Raw genomic sequence first — 16,276 nt, forward strand, 5'->3', positions numbered from 1 at the left:
GTAGCACTCTTGCCAGGAAATAGTCAAAGCCTATGATTTATCCCATGAATTGGCTGCCTGCCACACCGCTAATGTGTCAGGCAGTTAGCACTGGTGGTATGGAATGGATGTGGGACTTGTGAAGTATGAGCCTGGTATCAAGGTATGATTGCAGCCATTAATATGGGAACTCTTTTAATCTTCCATGGAAGTCTAAGCTTGCCAGCAAGAGAGGCAGAGCCTGTACCTGGGGCAGTGCTGGCCCAGTTTCACAGATGCAGTTGTTGAAGCATTGTTGAAGGCAATGGGAGGGAGATGAGAGACTTGTTTCCAGAAACAAAGTAGGTTTGGCTGGAAGTGGCAGGAATTGTCAGCAACCAAACTTCCTGAGGAACTGGGTGCAATGCAACAAGAGGTTCAATGATCTGTTATGTCCTAGCAATGTGAGTGCAACACTAGACCCAGATGACAGGTTTTCAGGCCTACAGCCATCAGCAGACACACAAGCTAAACAGCCTGAGGATTTAGGCTGCTCCTGAACATTGGAAATATTTGTGTCCAGGGTAATTACTGACCCATCAGCAATGCCCAGAGCCCTAAAGCGTGGAAGAGCTGGCAGTTCTGATTTAAATGACAGCATTCAAATGAGGTACTGACAGTGATGGAAGAGGCTAATGTTGCCTTAGCTCTTTCTCTATTTTTTCTTTGCAGGACAGAAGGGCATTAAACTCATAGGAACAGGTGTGCACAGGAGAAATGCCCAAATTAATCATCCTGCACTCATATAGATAAGTGGAGAGTATTCCATCACAACTCCTGACCTGTACCCTGTAGATGGTGGACAGGCTTTGGGGACTCAGAAGGTGAGTTACTCGCTGCAGGATTTCTAGTCACTGATCTGTTCTTCTAGCCACAATATTTATATAGCTAGTCCAATTCAGTTTTTATTCAATAGTAACTGCCAGAATGTTGATAATGGGGGATTCAGCTTTGGTAATGCCACTGATTGTCCAGGGGTGATGTTGAAATTCTCTCTGGTTGGAGTTGGTCATTACCTGGCACATGTGTAGTGCGAATGTTGCTTATTTATCATAGTCATTGACTTCCTTTGGTCCCTCTGACTGAGGAACCACCTATGTAGCAAGCCCCTGTGATAGAGGTTGCCCCTACAATGACACTTTTGCAGATTTTGGAGATGCCTTCACTGTGACCTCCATGATGAGGATGATCACCACATGCATCACAGCCACAAGAATGTGAGCAGACTGTCTCATTCTCATCTAAGGCTACAAGGGAAGCACCATGAAGCAACTGTGTTGTTCAGAACACTGAGGAATTAATTTCATTTTAAATGTGCAATGTATAATTAATTGTTAAGACTCCAAATATTGAAACATAATCCCAGACAGGTCAACTCCTATTCTTCAATCGCATGACGTAAAAGAGGATAAAATGGTGAAGAGAAGCAGTGGTCTTTGAAAGAGGACATTGAGGCTGCTGTACAAATGTGTATAATGCATTAGTGGTAAAAGTGGATCCATTCAATGGAAATGATCTCACAGGCAAATCATTGTGTAACCCGTGCACTCACAAAAATCCAAACTGGCCCTTAATTAGCTTATCACAAGCTCTTTAACAAGATTAATTTGCCTATTAACTGAATTATGTGAGTTGCCAGGTCTCACCTTTCCCCATCCTGAGCAAATTCGCTGGTGGTTGTAACAAAAGTGGCAAACTGGCATCTGTCCGCCTTCATATTCACTCCCAAATGGGGGGAGAAATCTTGTCCTTGAGATCATTTTCAGATGAGATGTTTAAACATCATCTCAAAGATCTCTTGACACTATGCAGACAAGATTAGGAGAGTTCTTTATTCTCCTGGTCAATACTTATCCTTTTAGCAGCATCACTAAAATATACTAACTTTTCATCTGCCTTTCTACTGTTTGTGGATCCTTGCTGTCTATAAATTGGGTATTGCTTTCTCCTACATTCCCCTTTAAAAGTTTCTAATTGGCAGGATGACTCTTTGGGTTGTTGTGAAAGGTGCAATAAAAATGCAAGTCTTTCATTTTTTTTAATGGGATATGGAACCAAAACAAATAAATAGTGTTGGATTGCAGACTAGCTGGACTGAATGGGTTACTCATACTGTTATGTTCCTAAAATGCCATGAGATGCTTCAGTATATCTTGGAGTACTTTACACGAAACAGGTGTTTCCTCTATTCCAATTGCATGCACAGTTCTGCATTACTGAACTTGAGAAATATGAACTTACAAAGTAGCTTGTTAGCTGCATGAAAATTGTTAAAGGATCATTATTGTCAGTCAGTTGATAATTCTTTGTTACTGCCAGCAGACCTCAAATGAAAATAAAATAAATTATGATTTTGTAACGTCTGACTTTAGTGAAATTGAGCATCACATATTTAAGGTACCATTGGTTGTCATATTTTCATTAGAGGTGTGCATTCAAAAGGACGTGTTCACGCTGGAGGGTACAGAGGGGATTTATGAGGATGTTGGCAAGAATGGGTTAAATGTAAGGTCTGATCTTAATCTCTTAAAATAAATACTTATTTACCCAGTCCAGGATACAGTTTTTCTTTTTTATTTAAATGATTTATATCTGTTATTTAGAGAAAATGTTCAGTTTTCAGACAAAGCAGATTTCAAGTGTAGCTAAGTTATCATTTTCTGTCTAGTATCCATCTTATTTGTCCGTGACAAATTGGTATATTAAGACAGCTAATCTAGCATAACTGGAAAATACATACCTGTTTCAGTTATACCACCATTCACAACTGTTTGGTTTTTTTCATCTCGAATTAAATCATAACTATTTGCTTTCTGCACCAAATAGAGTTTATTTTCCTTGTCATAGTCCAGAACTCCAACAAAATACCACCTGTAGCCAAGTGAGTCACTTTTGGGATCATCTGAAGATGAAGAAAAATATTTTATTAAAATGTATTACTTGACAAATGACAGCCATTGGTTAGCTAAAGCAGGTTTGAACAGCTTGTTCTTGTCTGAATTTGTACTTCATTCTACATCTTCACCCTTACTGTCTAACTACATAACAAGGCTGATGAAAGGTCATTGCTGCATTACGAATTCCTGAATTTTTGATGTGGTGTATTAGATGCTGGGGCAGCCCAATTTCACAAAAGGGTCCATCATTAGCATAGGCACCTTATTAAATATTTTAATTTCCTTTTTGAATATTTCTGACTTCGACCCTGGAAGCCATTAGAGGAATCCAATCTAACATGGTCAGCAGTGGAATTCTGATGTGCGAATGAGTGTTTATACACAGCCAACCATATTTGATGCTTAGACACTTGAGGTTACTCATTTTAGTGGCAAGAATAGAAAATCAGAATATCTTCAAAAAGGTATGAAACTTTTAAACACTAATGTTCAGAGACACTTGGATGTACTCCTGCAGCAACACAGAATGTTAGCATGCAGGTACAGAAAGCAGCTAAAAGACAAATGTTTACCTTTATTGCAAGAGGATTGGAGTTCAAGAACAAATAAGTTTTGTTACAATTGTACAGGGCTTTGCTGAGACCACACCTAGGGCATTGTGAGCAGTTTTGGTCTCCATAGCTAAGGAAGGATATATTTGCCTTGGAGGCGGTATGGCAAATGTTCAACAAATTGGTCCCTGGGATGAGAGGGTTGTCTTATGTTGAGAGACTAAACAAAAAGCCTAAAGGATTCTGAAGGTCCTTGACAGGGTAGACACTGAATGATTGTTTACCTGAGCTTGGAACTGTAGAACATAGGGGACAAGGGGTTCATCATTTGGGAGTGGGATGAGGGGAATTTCATCACTAAGAGAGTTGTGAATCTTTGGAGGTTTCTACTCTACAGTTATGGATGCTCCATCATTAGATGCTGCTGCTTCACAGCTCCAGGGTCCCGGGTTCGATTCCCGGCTCAGGTCACTGTCTGTGTGGAGTTTGCACATTCTCCTCGTGTCTGCGTGGGTTTCCTCCGGGTGCTCCGGTTCCTCCCACAGTCCAAAGATGTGCGGGTTAGGTTGATTGGCCAGGTTAAAAATTGCCCCATAGAATCCTAAAATGCGTAGGTTAGAGGGATTAGCGGGTAAATATGTGGGGACAGGGCCTGGGTGGGATTGTGGTCGGTGCAGACTCGATGGGCCAAATGGCCTCCTTCTGCACTCTAGGATTTCTATGATTTCTATGAGATATATTCGAGTCTGAGATAGACTTTTGATCTCTTGGAGAATCAAGGGAAATGGGGAAAGTGGAGTTGACGCAGAAGATGGGGTTAAATGGCGGAGCAGGCTCAAGGTGTCATATGGTCTACTCCAGCTCCTATTTCTTATGTTCTTATGTCCTTTAAGGGGATGGATAGCAGGGTCACTGGAATAATGCTTGGGTTAAAATGGTTAAAGTATGAGGACAGGTTGCATAGGCTAGGTTTGTATTTCCTTGATTATAGAAGATCAGGGTGTTTTTCACTACTTTGTAGCAATAACCTAACAATTTAGTAAGGCCAGTGACTGAAATGGCTCCTGCCATTAATGAGTTTTCCCCAATTTCCCATTGACTTCAGTTTTACTGGGTTCCTTGGTGCCATACTTTAACACCGCTTTAGTGGTAGTTATTGTCGGTGCAGACTCGATGCGTCAAAGGCCTTTTCTGCACTGCATGACTCTATGAATGAAAACCAGTACCATGTGGGGAGTGGATTAGTTTACGTAAAATTTTATCAGTGAGCATCTTCCTTGATTATAGGGTGGGGAGTTGTTGCCTTAGGAAATGTGAAAAAAATAAAATTTGCATCACCTTTGATAGTGTGTGTGTGCTCATCCAACAGCCCAAACAAACAATTTGGAGTTTTGAGCTTTGAATTATCAGCATGTCAGTGTATCTTAAAATCTCCTTCTTTGGCTGAGTGTCCATTTTTATTATATCTATAAAGAATTAGCGGGTGTGTATTAATTGTTGTAAATGTGCCAACTACAGACAGAGATCATTTTGATTTTATGATGGTATTTAACAAATAAGAGTAAATCAGAAGTCAGTTTTATATCTCCCTTGATGACTCTTCCATTAACTTCAATGGAAATAAATGTGTATGCCTGGTTGTGAGCCCAGACATCCATTACTCTTGTTGAGACAGCAGCACCCCAGGGAAAAAGTTGCTTGATTGACAGTTCTGGCTCTTTAATCTCGTTCATTTTCACAATGCTTATTTACTCGAGTGAATCAAATGGTTTCAAGGACTTGTGGTTACTGTAATTGATACTTTAAAGGGTCTGAGTGAATCACACTTCTATTGCCTTGTAATGAAATTATTTTCTTTTTAAAACATAGTGTAGATTAATGAATGAATTACCTTGTAAAAGCATTTTTTAAAACATCATACTGTTACAATAGGGTTCACTAGTTCTATAGGTATAGTGGGTCAATGCTCATAGAAATGCCATAGCTTAGCATTGGAGGTTTGAGGGGCCAAAAGGGGCTGCTGGGTGGCGAGGTCTGGCATAGCGATCATGAGGTCACATGGATGAAGCAGAGGGAATATGTGGGGGTGGGTGAGTAAGAGAAGGTTGGAGGGCCTTTATGTCTTTATTTTAACTGGAACAAAGCCCCACTGCACTGAGGTGGGCATTTTAAACAGCCCACTTGACAATCGGCGGCCCTCTGATCCTCCTTCCCTAAGTGGCTGGCCCAACTCCAGCCTACACCCACCTCTGGCAATGAAGATCCCACCTTTGTAGGTACTTTCTCCCTGAGGTGGGTGGCTAAGCCAAAAATTTTCCTGACTCCAGCTGCTTGCCTCAATTATGAAGATTCAGCCAATGTTTTTGGATGGGGTGGCAATCAAGTGGGCTGCTTTGTCCTATATTAAGTCGAGAGCATAATACAGAGATTGATATAATTGTGAAGATGGTCGCTGGCCAGGGAAGTGCATAATTTACAGCAATAACATTCAAAATCACAACATTTGTTATATTATAACATTTTGGTATATTGTACCATGCCCCAACTTGTCATCTTTGGATAGAAGTGCTTTCCCTGGGATAGGTTTCCGTATATCAGATCCTTCCTCGTAGCCAAGTTGTAACCATTCTTCTGGTGTCCGACATTCAAATTCTTCATCATCAAACACCTATAGCACATCATGACAAAAACACAATCATATACCTACACTGAAGTTCCTCATTCCTGGAACTATTTTCATGAAACCCTGCACCCTTTCTAATATCTTCACTTACTTCCTAAAGGATATCTAGAACTGTACACCGTACTCCAGTTGCAGCCAAACCAATGTTTTATACATATTATGAAAACAGAAAATTCTGGATAAACTCAGCAGGTCTGGCAGGATCTGTGGATAGAAACAGAGTTAAAGTTTCAAGTCCAAATGGCCCTTCTACACTATCATTCACCATCCTGACTTGGAAATATATTGTTGTTCCTGCAATGTTGCTGGATCACAATCCTGGATCTCCCTCCCGAACAGTACTGTAGGTGTACCTACACTTCAGGGACTGCACTAGTTCAAGAAGGCAGCTCACCACCACCTTCTCAAAAGGCCACTGCCAGCAATGCCTACATCCTGTAAAGGAATTTTTAAAAATTTGGAATGCACTGCCTGAAAGTGTGATGTTAGCAGATTCAGTAATAGCTTTCAAAAGTAATTTAAGGTGAAACTTTGCAGGACCATGGGGAATGGGCAGAGAAATGTGTCGAACTTAATAGATCTTTAAAAGAGCTCGTACTGGCACAATGGAATGAATGGCCTCTTTCTGCATTGCATCACTGCATTTTAACAGTGCAGATCTGCCAACACTCAAGTAGGTCAACATTCTTGAATCCAAGGCAGTCTGCTTGATCAGCACCCCATCCGTCACGTTAAAAAAGTTAATTCCCTTCACCATCTGCGCACCGTGACTGCAGCGTGTGCCAGCCAGAAGATGGACTGCAACAATTCACCCAGACTTTTTCAAATGCATAAAAATTGTCAACAACCTGGCTGCATCACTGACAGCTTTTCATCCAAGTCATTAATATTGTTCATAAATAGTTGTGGTCCCAGCATTGATCCCTGTGGCACTCCACTGGTTACAGTTTGCCATCCTGAAAATGACCCATTTTTTGCAACTCTGCTTCCTGTAAGATAGCCAGTCCTCTGTTCATCTTAATATATCACTCCCAATACCATATGCTCTTACCCTGTGATGTAGGGTGTGATGTTAGCAGGGGGGCTGTAGAGGGATTCGCGACCAGCGTCCAGCCAACTGCGACTTTCCCGGGCCATTATTTATGACGCAATCAGCCTCGCACCGGAAAACAGCGTGAGGCTGATTACAATATTTAAATTGCATTTTAATATCATTAGCAAGCCTGGGACGGTATCATCCAGGCTTGCTAATGTTTCTGGCCGTGCCTGGAGTGGTTTCCACAAGCAGGGATTAAAGCTGGTCCCCATCAATGGGGAGCAGTGTGATGACTCACTGGTGAGGGCCATTGAGGCCCCTTCAGGAGATTGGGAACAGGGGGCTGCCCCTTGGTCAGTGCGAGCTTGGCACCCTGGCACTGCCCACTGGGCACTGTCAAGGGGAGGGGGGCCAGATTGGGTTGGGCTGATCAGTGGTGGAGGTTGGGGGGGGGGGGGAACCGCTGCGCACTCTGCATTTGAGGTTGGTGGGGGAGGTAAGGAGGGGCGATTGGGGATGGCCATGGCGGGAGGGGGAAAAGAAAAAAATTAGGGCTGGCCATGGGGGGGGGGGGGGGAGGGGGGGGTGTGTGTGTGGAGGGAAATAATTGGGGCTGACGAAGAGGAGTATGGGGTGGGTGATCGGGGGAAGGGGCAGGTCATTGGGAGGCCGGCGAGGGGCCACTGCGCATGCGCCAATCTCCCTACTGTTAGATCAACACATGTGCAATAGCCCACTCAGCGAGTTGATGCCAGCCTCTTGGGTGGGATTAGGTCCCAAACCCCCCCCCCCCACCCCCGGTGCAAATCCCCTGGCAGACTCTGATGCGCAGAATGCCAGAAATTCAACTGACCAAGTACGGCCAAAAAAAAGGCAGGAAAATCTCCCGTTTTCCTGACCATTGGCACTTCATTTTTTTGGGAAAATCATCCCCACAATCTTTTATGTAGAAATTTATCAAATGCCTTTTGGAAATCCAACTTCGTAACAGCTACAGGTTTCCCTGCTCAATACCCTACTTGTTACATCCTGAAAGTATTAAAATAAATTTGTCAAAACAACTTCGCTTTCACAAAACCATGTTGACTTTGTTTCTTTTTCTTTCCTGGGACGTAGGCACTACTGGTAAGGCCAGCATTTGTTGCCCATCCTAATTTCCCTTGAACTGAGTGACAGTTAAGAGTCACATTGATGTCGGCATGGTGACGCAGTGGTTAGTACAGCTACCTCACAGCACCAGGGACCCGGGTTCGATTCCAGCCTCGGGTCACTATTTGTGTGGAGTTTGCACATTCTCCGCGTGTCTGCATGGGTTTCCTCTGGTTACCTCTCACACTCCAAAAATGTGCGGGTTAGGTTGATTGGCCATGGTAAATTGCCCCTAAGTGTCAGGGGAACTAACAGAGTAAATGGGGTTGCAGGGATAGGGCCTGGGTGGGATTGTGTGGTCGGTGCACATTCAATGTGCCGAATGGCCTCCTTCTGCACTGTAGGGATTTTATGATTGTCACATGTAGGCCAGACCATGTAAGGAAGGCAGATTTAGTGAAAGGATATTAGTGAACCAGATGGGTTTTTACAACAATGGTTTTATGATCATCATTAGACTTTTAATTCCAGATTTTTGTTATTATTGAATTCAAATTTCACCATCTGCCATGGTGGGATTGGAACCTGGGTCCCCAGCACAGTACCCTTGGGTCTCTGGATTACTAGTCCAGTAACAAGACCACTATGCTACGGCCTCCTCTATCAGCATCTGACTGATAGTATTATAGTTTTTTCCTTGTCTACCTAATCACTCTTCAATATAGATTTTAGTATTTACTCACTGACAGATGTTGTGTAATGAATGCTGACTTTGCCAGTGGTGCACAGATTCCATGCAAGAATGAAAAAAAACATAAGCTCTTGTTTGTAACATTCTACTTAGTCAGTCTGAATCTTAACCATAGTATTATGGGCAGTTGGGGGGGGGGGTTGGGGGAAGACCTCTACGTTTCCCCACCAAGAATATGAGAAACAGTTTGAGGAACATCACCCCTAGTATCACATTTGTACACTTCACATTGGCTAGTTTCAGAGTAACACAAGTGGATTTGATCCTTTATTTTGATCACATGGATTGAAAATAATCTTGCATTCAACACAACAAATACCTACACTATTTTGCATCATGTTCTCCCTTTGCTTGGTCCACTACTTAGTTTTCTTCCAGTTGGGGCATTTGAACTAGAAACCTCACAACTAGCCTCAATGCTGCTCCAGAATTAATCAACCAAAGATGCAATTTAACAATAAAAACTTACATTTATATAGTTCAATTAACCTAATCAAATGTCCCATTGTGCTTTGCAGCGCCTTATAAAGCTGAATTAGACAATTTAATCAACAGGAAGATTCAGATGAATTTAGTTTTCCCATTCCCACAAGAAAGCATACTTCTCCCTTACAAGTAGTTTTGGCTCTGATGAAACTTTGGTGACCAAGGCAAGTACATCTAAGCAACAGACAGCCTAAGTTTGAGCTGAGCTAGTAGGTTGTGCTTTCTTTTTTTAAAATCTTATATTAATTTTGGGAAATAGTTATTGTGCAACAATTGCCTTTCATATTTTATGACATTACAGTATCCATAATATATGAATAACATGGAGTTAACAGTAGTCACTCTTCACTCAGCCAGCAATCCCAGCATTTATTGCCCAAGCTGTTCGAAAGATTTGACAGTGGTGTGATCGGTATTCTCACGTTATACAGCAACAATATTTGTGGGTTATTTTAATCTTTATATAGACTGCATCAAACGAATTGGCAAAGGTAGTCTGGAAGATGAGTTTGTAGAATTCTTTCATGACAGATTTCTGGAACAATACATTGTGGAACTAACGAGGAATAAAGCTATTTTAGATCTAGTATTGTGCAATGAAGCAGAAGCAGATACGGTTGGTTGTATAAATAGACAAAACAGGAGTTTCCAAATTGGCGTCCACAGATCCCCGAGGGCCTGTGAAGGGTCCACTCAATTAGAAATTTAGAACACAGGGCACAGTCTTAAGGTAAAGTGATCATTATTGAGGATGGAGATAAGAGAAATTTCTTCACTCAGAGGGTTGTGGATGTTACATCATCGAATTTAGTTCAGGCTGAGATAGAAAGATTATTGGTAAATGGGAAATCAAGACATGTGGCGGGGGGGGGTGGCAGAGCGGACTTGAAGCTGAATAAATGCCATGATTGTATTGAACGGCAGAGCAGGCTGGAGAGGATGTTTAGTCTACTCCTGCTTTCTACGTTATGTAGCAGCAATTTCTTAGACAAAGAGGAAAGGATCTTAGGGTGTTACTCCAAGTGACAGACAATGTAGAAAGCATCACTATCCTCACAAAGGGAAAGAGCTCAAAGAAGAGCAGCACAAATGGTTCTGGTTTTTTGATAGCTGTGCTATGAAGATAAGCTGCAGACTTTAATTTTATTCTCACTGAATAAAGAAAGAATAGTCATGACCTAAGTTTTAAAAACGTATCATGAAGAGAATATGATAAACATGGAGAACGGTTTTGAGAACAATAAACAAACAGAAATTATGGAAACCACAAGCTAAATGAATAGTTAGCTTGTTAAAATTTTGGAATAGACTGCCAGCTGGTGAAACAAAACTGGATTCAAGAAAGGAATACACAGAAAAAAATAGATTCCTGATTTTACAAGCAGTATTCTCCTTGGCACTACAGAGGGTTGCCATTTGTCCAGTTTTATACTGGGCAGTCCAGTTGTCAGCTGGCCTGGCTACTGTCTGATATTAGATGCCTTTATGTCCAGTATTTTAATTTTGGGGGTCATGCAAACAGTTGCTGCAAGATCATCCCTGTGCCTCACAATGAGCATACTGCAGCAGTGAAACGGCAGCAGAGGCCTAATCTGATTCCTTTCCTTGTTGATATTTGCATGGTCACTATTACTTAGTTGAAGGCGACATACCAGCTATGCCCAATTAGCCAGGAAAATAATGTTGATACCAAATACACAAGGTACAAAGGTGCTCTATTATCAGTGATGCTAGTTGAGCACAAAATAAAAAGTTGTTCAGTTTCTTTCATTTTACGTACTCTGTATTAAAACATAAATTGTACACAATTTTAGAAATTACCACTGATATTTTTGTATGCACATTTAACACATTCATCTGATTGCTATTTTAAGAGAAGTGTTAACCAGTTTTAAAATATATGGACTTAGGCCTCTATTATATTAGTAACGACAGGATTGTATTCATCTGTTAATATCACTTGTATCTAATTTTGGAAAGAACTGTACAGCACCTCTAAAGGAAGGTAAACGGTAAAATGCGGTGCATTCTTCCCAGTCTTGGCACGATTTCTTTCTGGTCCAGAGTGACGTGGCATCAACTTGTCTGAGTTAATTCCTTCCAGTTTAAGCAGCTGTTTAAGATTCTGACTCTGGTATAGTCGTCTTCGTCTGTTAAAAAAACCCAGGAATTATACAATATTAAATACTTTTACTGAATATGATCAAATCAAAAAATAATAAACAACTTCTATGCTTAAAAATCTTGGGGACAATTAGTGGATAAATACTTTCCATAGTTAGATATTCAAATAAAGAATTAGCCAATTTGAAAAGACCAGCCCTGATGCCTTGTCCCTGGTGTCAATCTAACTTTTGAAGACCATTGCCAGGAAAGCTAAATATATATTGTGTTATAAAACTGATTGATTTGGAGACCAGTTTAGAAAAATCAGATGAAAGAATAAAGTGCAACAATTTAGTCACGCTGTCTATTTTCCTTCTCTCCTTTGAAAGCTTGTCCAACAGGTGTGGAGATGGGCTGGGCAGAAAGCCTGCCTTGGGACTCTGGCACTGTGTTCAAAATTTAAAATTAAAGGACAAAGTATGAAACATCCACCAGCCCTCAACCCGTCACTCATCGCCCCCACACATATCCCTTGAACCACTGGATAAAAGCAAATTACTGCAGATGCTGGAATCTGAAACCAAAAGAGAAACCAAGGCGGTGATTCTCCCATTGCGACCCGCAACGTTCCTGGTGGTCGGGCTGGGAGATGTGCGTGTTGGACATTTCGCGGGTTCCCCTGCGCGCATCACCCAGCCGGAGAAAAATGGCGTCACCGGGAACCCGCTGAAAATCAGCAGGCCGCTGTTTAGCATGAGTTTACATACCTTTGCATGCCATTATCGGAATCCACACAGCAATCTCCGCCTACGTCTCCCACCTCTTTGGCATGATGTAATTTTGGCGCAAAATCAGAATAAGTATTTAAAAGTCTCAACCTGGCATGGCAGCCTTGAACTGGCATGAGGTGGTAAGTGCTGCCAGCAGAGCGCGACGGATCTTGTAGGCAGGCTTTGGAGATGCCTGGTGGCCTTCCTCCTGCTGCGTTCAGGTTTTGGCCCAATGACAAGTGACATCTGTGGTGGGGGAGGGGGGGCCTTCCATTTCCTCACAGCTCCCTGGGGGAGGTTCCATCAGGGAGTCCCGCTCCCCCCCAACCCCCTCCAAGCAGCGCTGAAGTGCACAGAGAGGCAGCCTCGAGGGCTCCCGCTCCCCCCCCCCACCTCCAAGCAGCGCTGAAGCGCACTGAGACAGGCAATGTCGCGTGCTCCTGCTCCCTCACCCCCCCCCCCCCCCCCCCCCCTCAAAGCAGTGCTGAAGTGCACTGTGAGAGGCAGCCTCGAGGGCTCCCGCTTCCCCTCCACAGCACTTTGCAGTGGCATTGTCTTGCTGCAGGCTGTGGTCAGGGGCTCTACTAAGTGCTGGTGTTCCGGGGTGGGGGAGGAGTGTACCATGTGCTGACTGAGGCCAAACCAGATAAAGCAGCTGCTGCTCCAGGCCGGGGTGCAGAGGTTCAGACATGGACTGCATGGAATCTGCTGTCACTGGGCACACATTTTGCTTTGCAGTCTGTCCCTGCCCTGTGACACGGACCAGCAACAATGCCTGTAACAGATGCTGCAGTTGCACACATAGCAATGGCTCAAGGGTGCTCATTGCCCATGTCTGCACACCGACCGGCATTTTCTGTGCCAGCAATTGTCATGATGGGAATCTCACACAACCCTAATTGGGCCACGCATGGTGCCATGGATTGTATGGGGTTGTCAGCTCCCACAAGTGGGGATGCTGGCCCAAGTGAGGGATTGGGGTGATGCTGGGCCTATGTAGCCAATCATAATAATAATCCATCATTTTATGCTCTTTCCAAACCCCACTGTGCAGAGGGATCTCGGTTTGCTTGATCTGGAGCTGGCCATGATGGTGACAGCAGGGGGCGGAGGAGGAGGAGGTGGCGGGCATGGAGAGACCACCACAAGAGCAGCCATCACCAGACCCTCAGGAAGTAGGGCAGGCGGCTGCCACTGAGGGCCAGGAGGTTGATGAGCAGGCTCCCGGGAGGGTGCACAGAAGGCGGAGGGTGCCGAGGCCAAGGAGGTACAGGCCCTGCAATTCCTTCGAGGCCCTTTTGGAGGGGATGTGCCGTCGCTGGCTGCACTTGTCCAAGACCACGATGCATCACATTTATGAGGTGTTCTCACACCTGGCACCTTGGGGAAGCGGCGGCCACCCGTTCGCTGTGGACATGAAGGTGAGGGCAGCCCTCAATTTCTATGCCTCCTGGTCAGATGTGGCACAGATGTGTGCGGCAGTTCATTAATTGCGATGTGGGCCGTGCACAGCAGGAGGCCCAGGCTCTCGGCTTCAACTCCATTGCCGGGATCCCAAATGTGCAGGGCTCAGTGGATGGCACGAACATTGCCTTGCGGACTCCTCATGCAGGGCCGCAACAATTTGTAAACCGGAAGGAGTTCCACTCCCTGAACGTTCAAATTGTCTGCGGCCATCGGCTCAAGATCATGCAGGTCGATGCATGCCGCCCAGGGAGTGTCCATGACAGCTTTGTAATCCAGCAGTTGGACATCCCTGGGCTCTTTGAAGACCGGCCCAGGCTCCTGGGATCGCTACTGGGTGACAAGGGTTATCCGCTAAGATCATGGCTGATGAAGCCTGTGCAGAGGCCCCAGACAGAGGCGGAGACCCGCTACAACGAGGCCCATGCAGTCACACAGTCCAACGTTGAGCAGTACATTGTCCTGAAGATGCGGTTCCGCTGCTTGGACTGCTCTGGGAGGGTCCTTCCAGTATGACCCTGTGCATGCTTCACACATCGTTATCATTTGCTGCGCTCTTCACAACATCGGCCAGCAGCGGGGAGACCAGCTGGAGCAGGAGGAGGAGGAGTAGTGAGGGGGGCGAGATGGGCACCCCACCACATGAAGAGCCGGAGGAAAGACAGCGGGCGGCAATGACAGGTGTCCTGCAAGGAAGGGCAGCGAGGGATGTCTTGATTGCAGCCCGCTTCACCTAGCTGGTGCTGTGCAGTGAGTGGGGTGCAGCCAACACACATCCACCACACCCCAGGAGCAAGTGCAGCCGCTATTCCCCCTCCAAATCAACCTGGGCCCTCAAACCACCACATCACCCGTCCCCTGCTCCTGTCATCCCATCCTTTTCCCCAGAAAGATCCAACCCTATTAATGTGCCTGGGCTGGCAATGGTTGCGAGTCTTGGTTGAAGACTGGAGGATGATGACAACTTGCTGTTGTGCTCACTGGGATCCTGCCCCTGGTGCAATTCAAGTCTGACTCCTACCTGTACTCTGAATGCACGCTGCCACCCTAGCCCACGTAGCTTAAGTGTTGGGGGACATCATTTTTGGTCGGGGGGGGGGGGGGGGGTGGTGGGGTGGTGGGCACTTGCAGCAAGGGTCTGATGGATGTTGGGGAAGGTAGGACAGGCACTCTGAAACATGGGCTGGGTCTGCAAGGCTCAACAGACAGCACCTTTATGTTTGGGAGTCGGGAACACTGAGGCGGGGGGGGGGAATCAGAGACACGTTAGTCACAGCATGATGTGCAATTAACAAGTTTATTGTGCTCTTAACATAAATGATTACCAAACCTTGACTAATGCTGACCTTCACCAGTGCCCTCTAGTGAACTGCAACTTTCTAACGTTGTGCTGTCTACTGCTTCTTCTAGGTGCTAACCCAGGATGCACATCGGAGGTGGAGATGTCCAGCTGTGATGCTCGCCCCGTTGCCTGTCATGCCCTTAGCGGACGTCCACTGGGTGGCTGGGACCTGGAGGGCCCCGGCTGACTTGCGGATGGCACTGTTTCGGTTCCACCCTGTTCATCTTGCTGGCCCGGAGATGCTCCACTGTGAGGAAGGGGGGGGGGGGGGGGGGGGGGGGGTGTGGAATCGGAAGGTCTCTGGACATCCGGGATCTCCTGGGTGGAAGACCCCGGCATGGGCTCAAGTCCTGCCTCCTCCCTTGGGGCATCCAAAGGCTCCAGGGGCACTCCATGGGATGTCAGGATAGCTGGACTGAGCTCCAGCATCACCTGGCTCTGCCAGTTCTGGAGGCCTAGATGCGTCTGCCCTATGATGTGTGATCCCTCAGCTCTGGCCCTCTGAGACTCAGCCAAACTCTGGAGCCCCTCTGCTACAGCATTCTGAGCAAGCCAGGTTCTGGAGCCCCTCAGCAGTAGCCCTCTGAGCCTGGGCTAAATTGTCGAGGCTCACAGCCATGGTCAGCAGTATCTCCCACATGCCCCCGACACCCATGGCCATCGAACGCTGTGCCTCCTGGATGCCGGAAACACACTCGCCGGTGGCCCGTAGTGTCTCTAGGATGGCCTGGATCCTGTCACCCATAAGGACAGACCCCTGAGCCAGACTTTCCACTGCAGTCGCCTCCCTTGCAGTGTTGGCACCACCTCCTGCAACAGCGCTCTGTCTGATTCCCCTAAACAGCCTTGCAGTCGCAGCATGGTTGCTGACAACCCTTCCACAACTCCCCGGGTTTCCTAGTGCATCTCCACCAGCCTTGGGAGGAACAAACCCAGAGGCCCAGCAGCTGGCTTGGGGATAGCTGAGTCCTGGCCTCCGGCAGACCTCCATGTACCCTAGCCCTCGGATGTGCCCGCCTCCACCCGATGTGCATCAGCGGCTGTGATATGCTCACCAGATCGTGACCTAGAAGCCGCAACACT

General features: G+C 45.6%; 1 protein-coding gene across 6 annotated transcripts in view; it reads right to left on the reverse strand.

Annotated features, from left to right (window-relative positions):
* dnah1 (dynein, axonemal, heavy chain 1) overlaps positions 1–16,276 on the reverse strand; it is a 510,234-nt gene that overhangs the window by 457,668 nt on the left and 36,290 nt on the right. For all 6 annotated transcript variants that reach the window (XM_078209369.1, XM_078209371.1, XM_078209370.1 and 3 more), the window contains 3 exons: positions 11,505–11,661; positions 6,002–6,134; positions 2,759–2,920 (listed from right to left, as the gene is read on the reverse strand). In XM_078209369.1, the coding sequence (XP_078065495.1) occupies positions 2,759–2,920; positions 6,002–6,134; positions 11,505–11,661 (452 nt within the window). The remainder of the gene's footprint in view (positions 1–2,758; positions 2,921–6,001; positions 6,135–11,504; positions 11,662–16,276) is intronic.

The sequence above is a fragment of the Mustelus asterias genome, chromosome 3 (assembly GCF_964213995.1).
Source record: "Mustelus asterias chromosome 3, sMusAst1.hap1.1, whole genome shotgun sequence".
Lineage (NCBI taxonomy): Eukaryota > Metazoa > Chordata > Chondrichthyes > Carcharhiniformes > Triakidae > Mustelus > Mustelus asterias.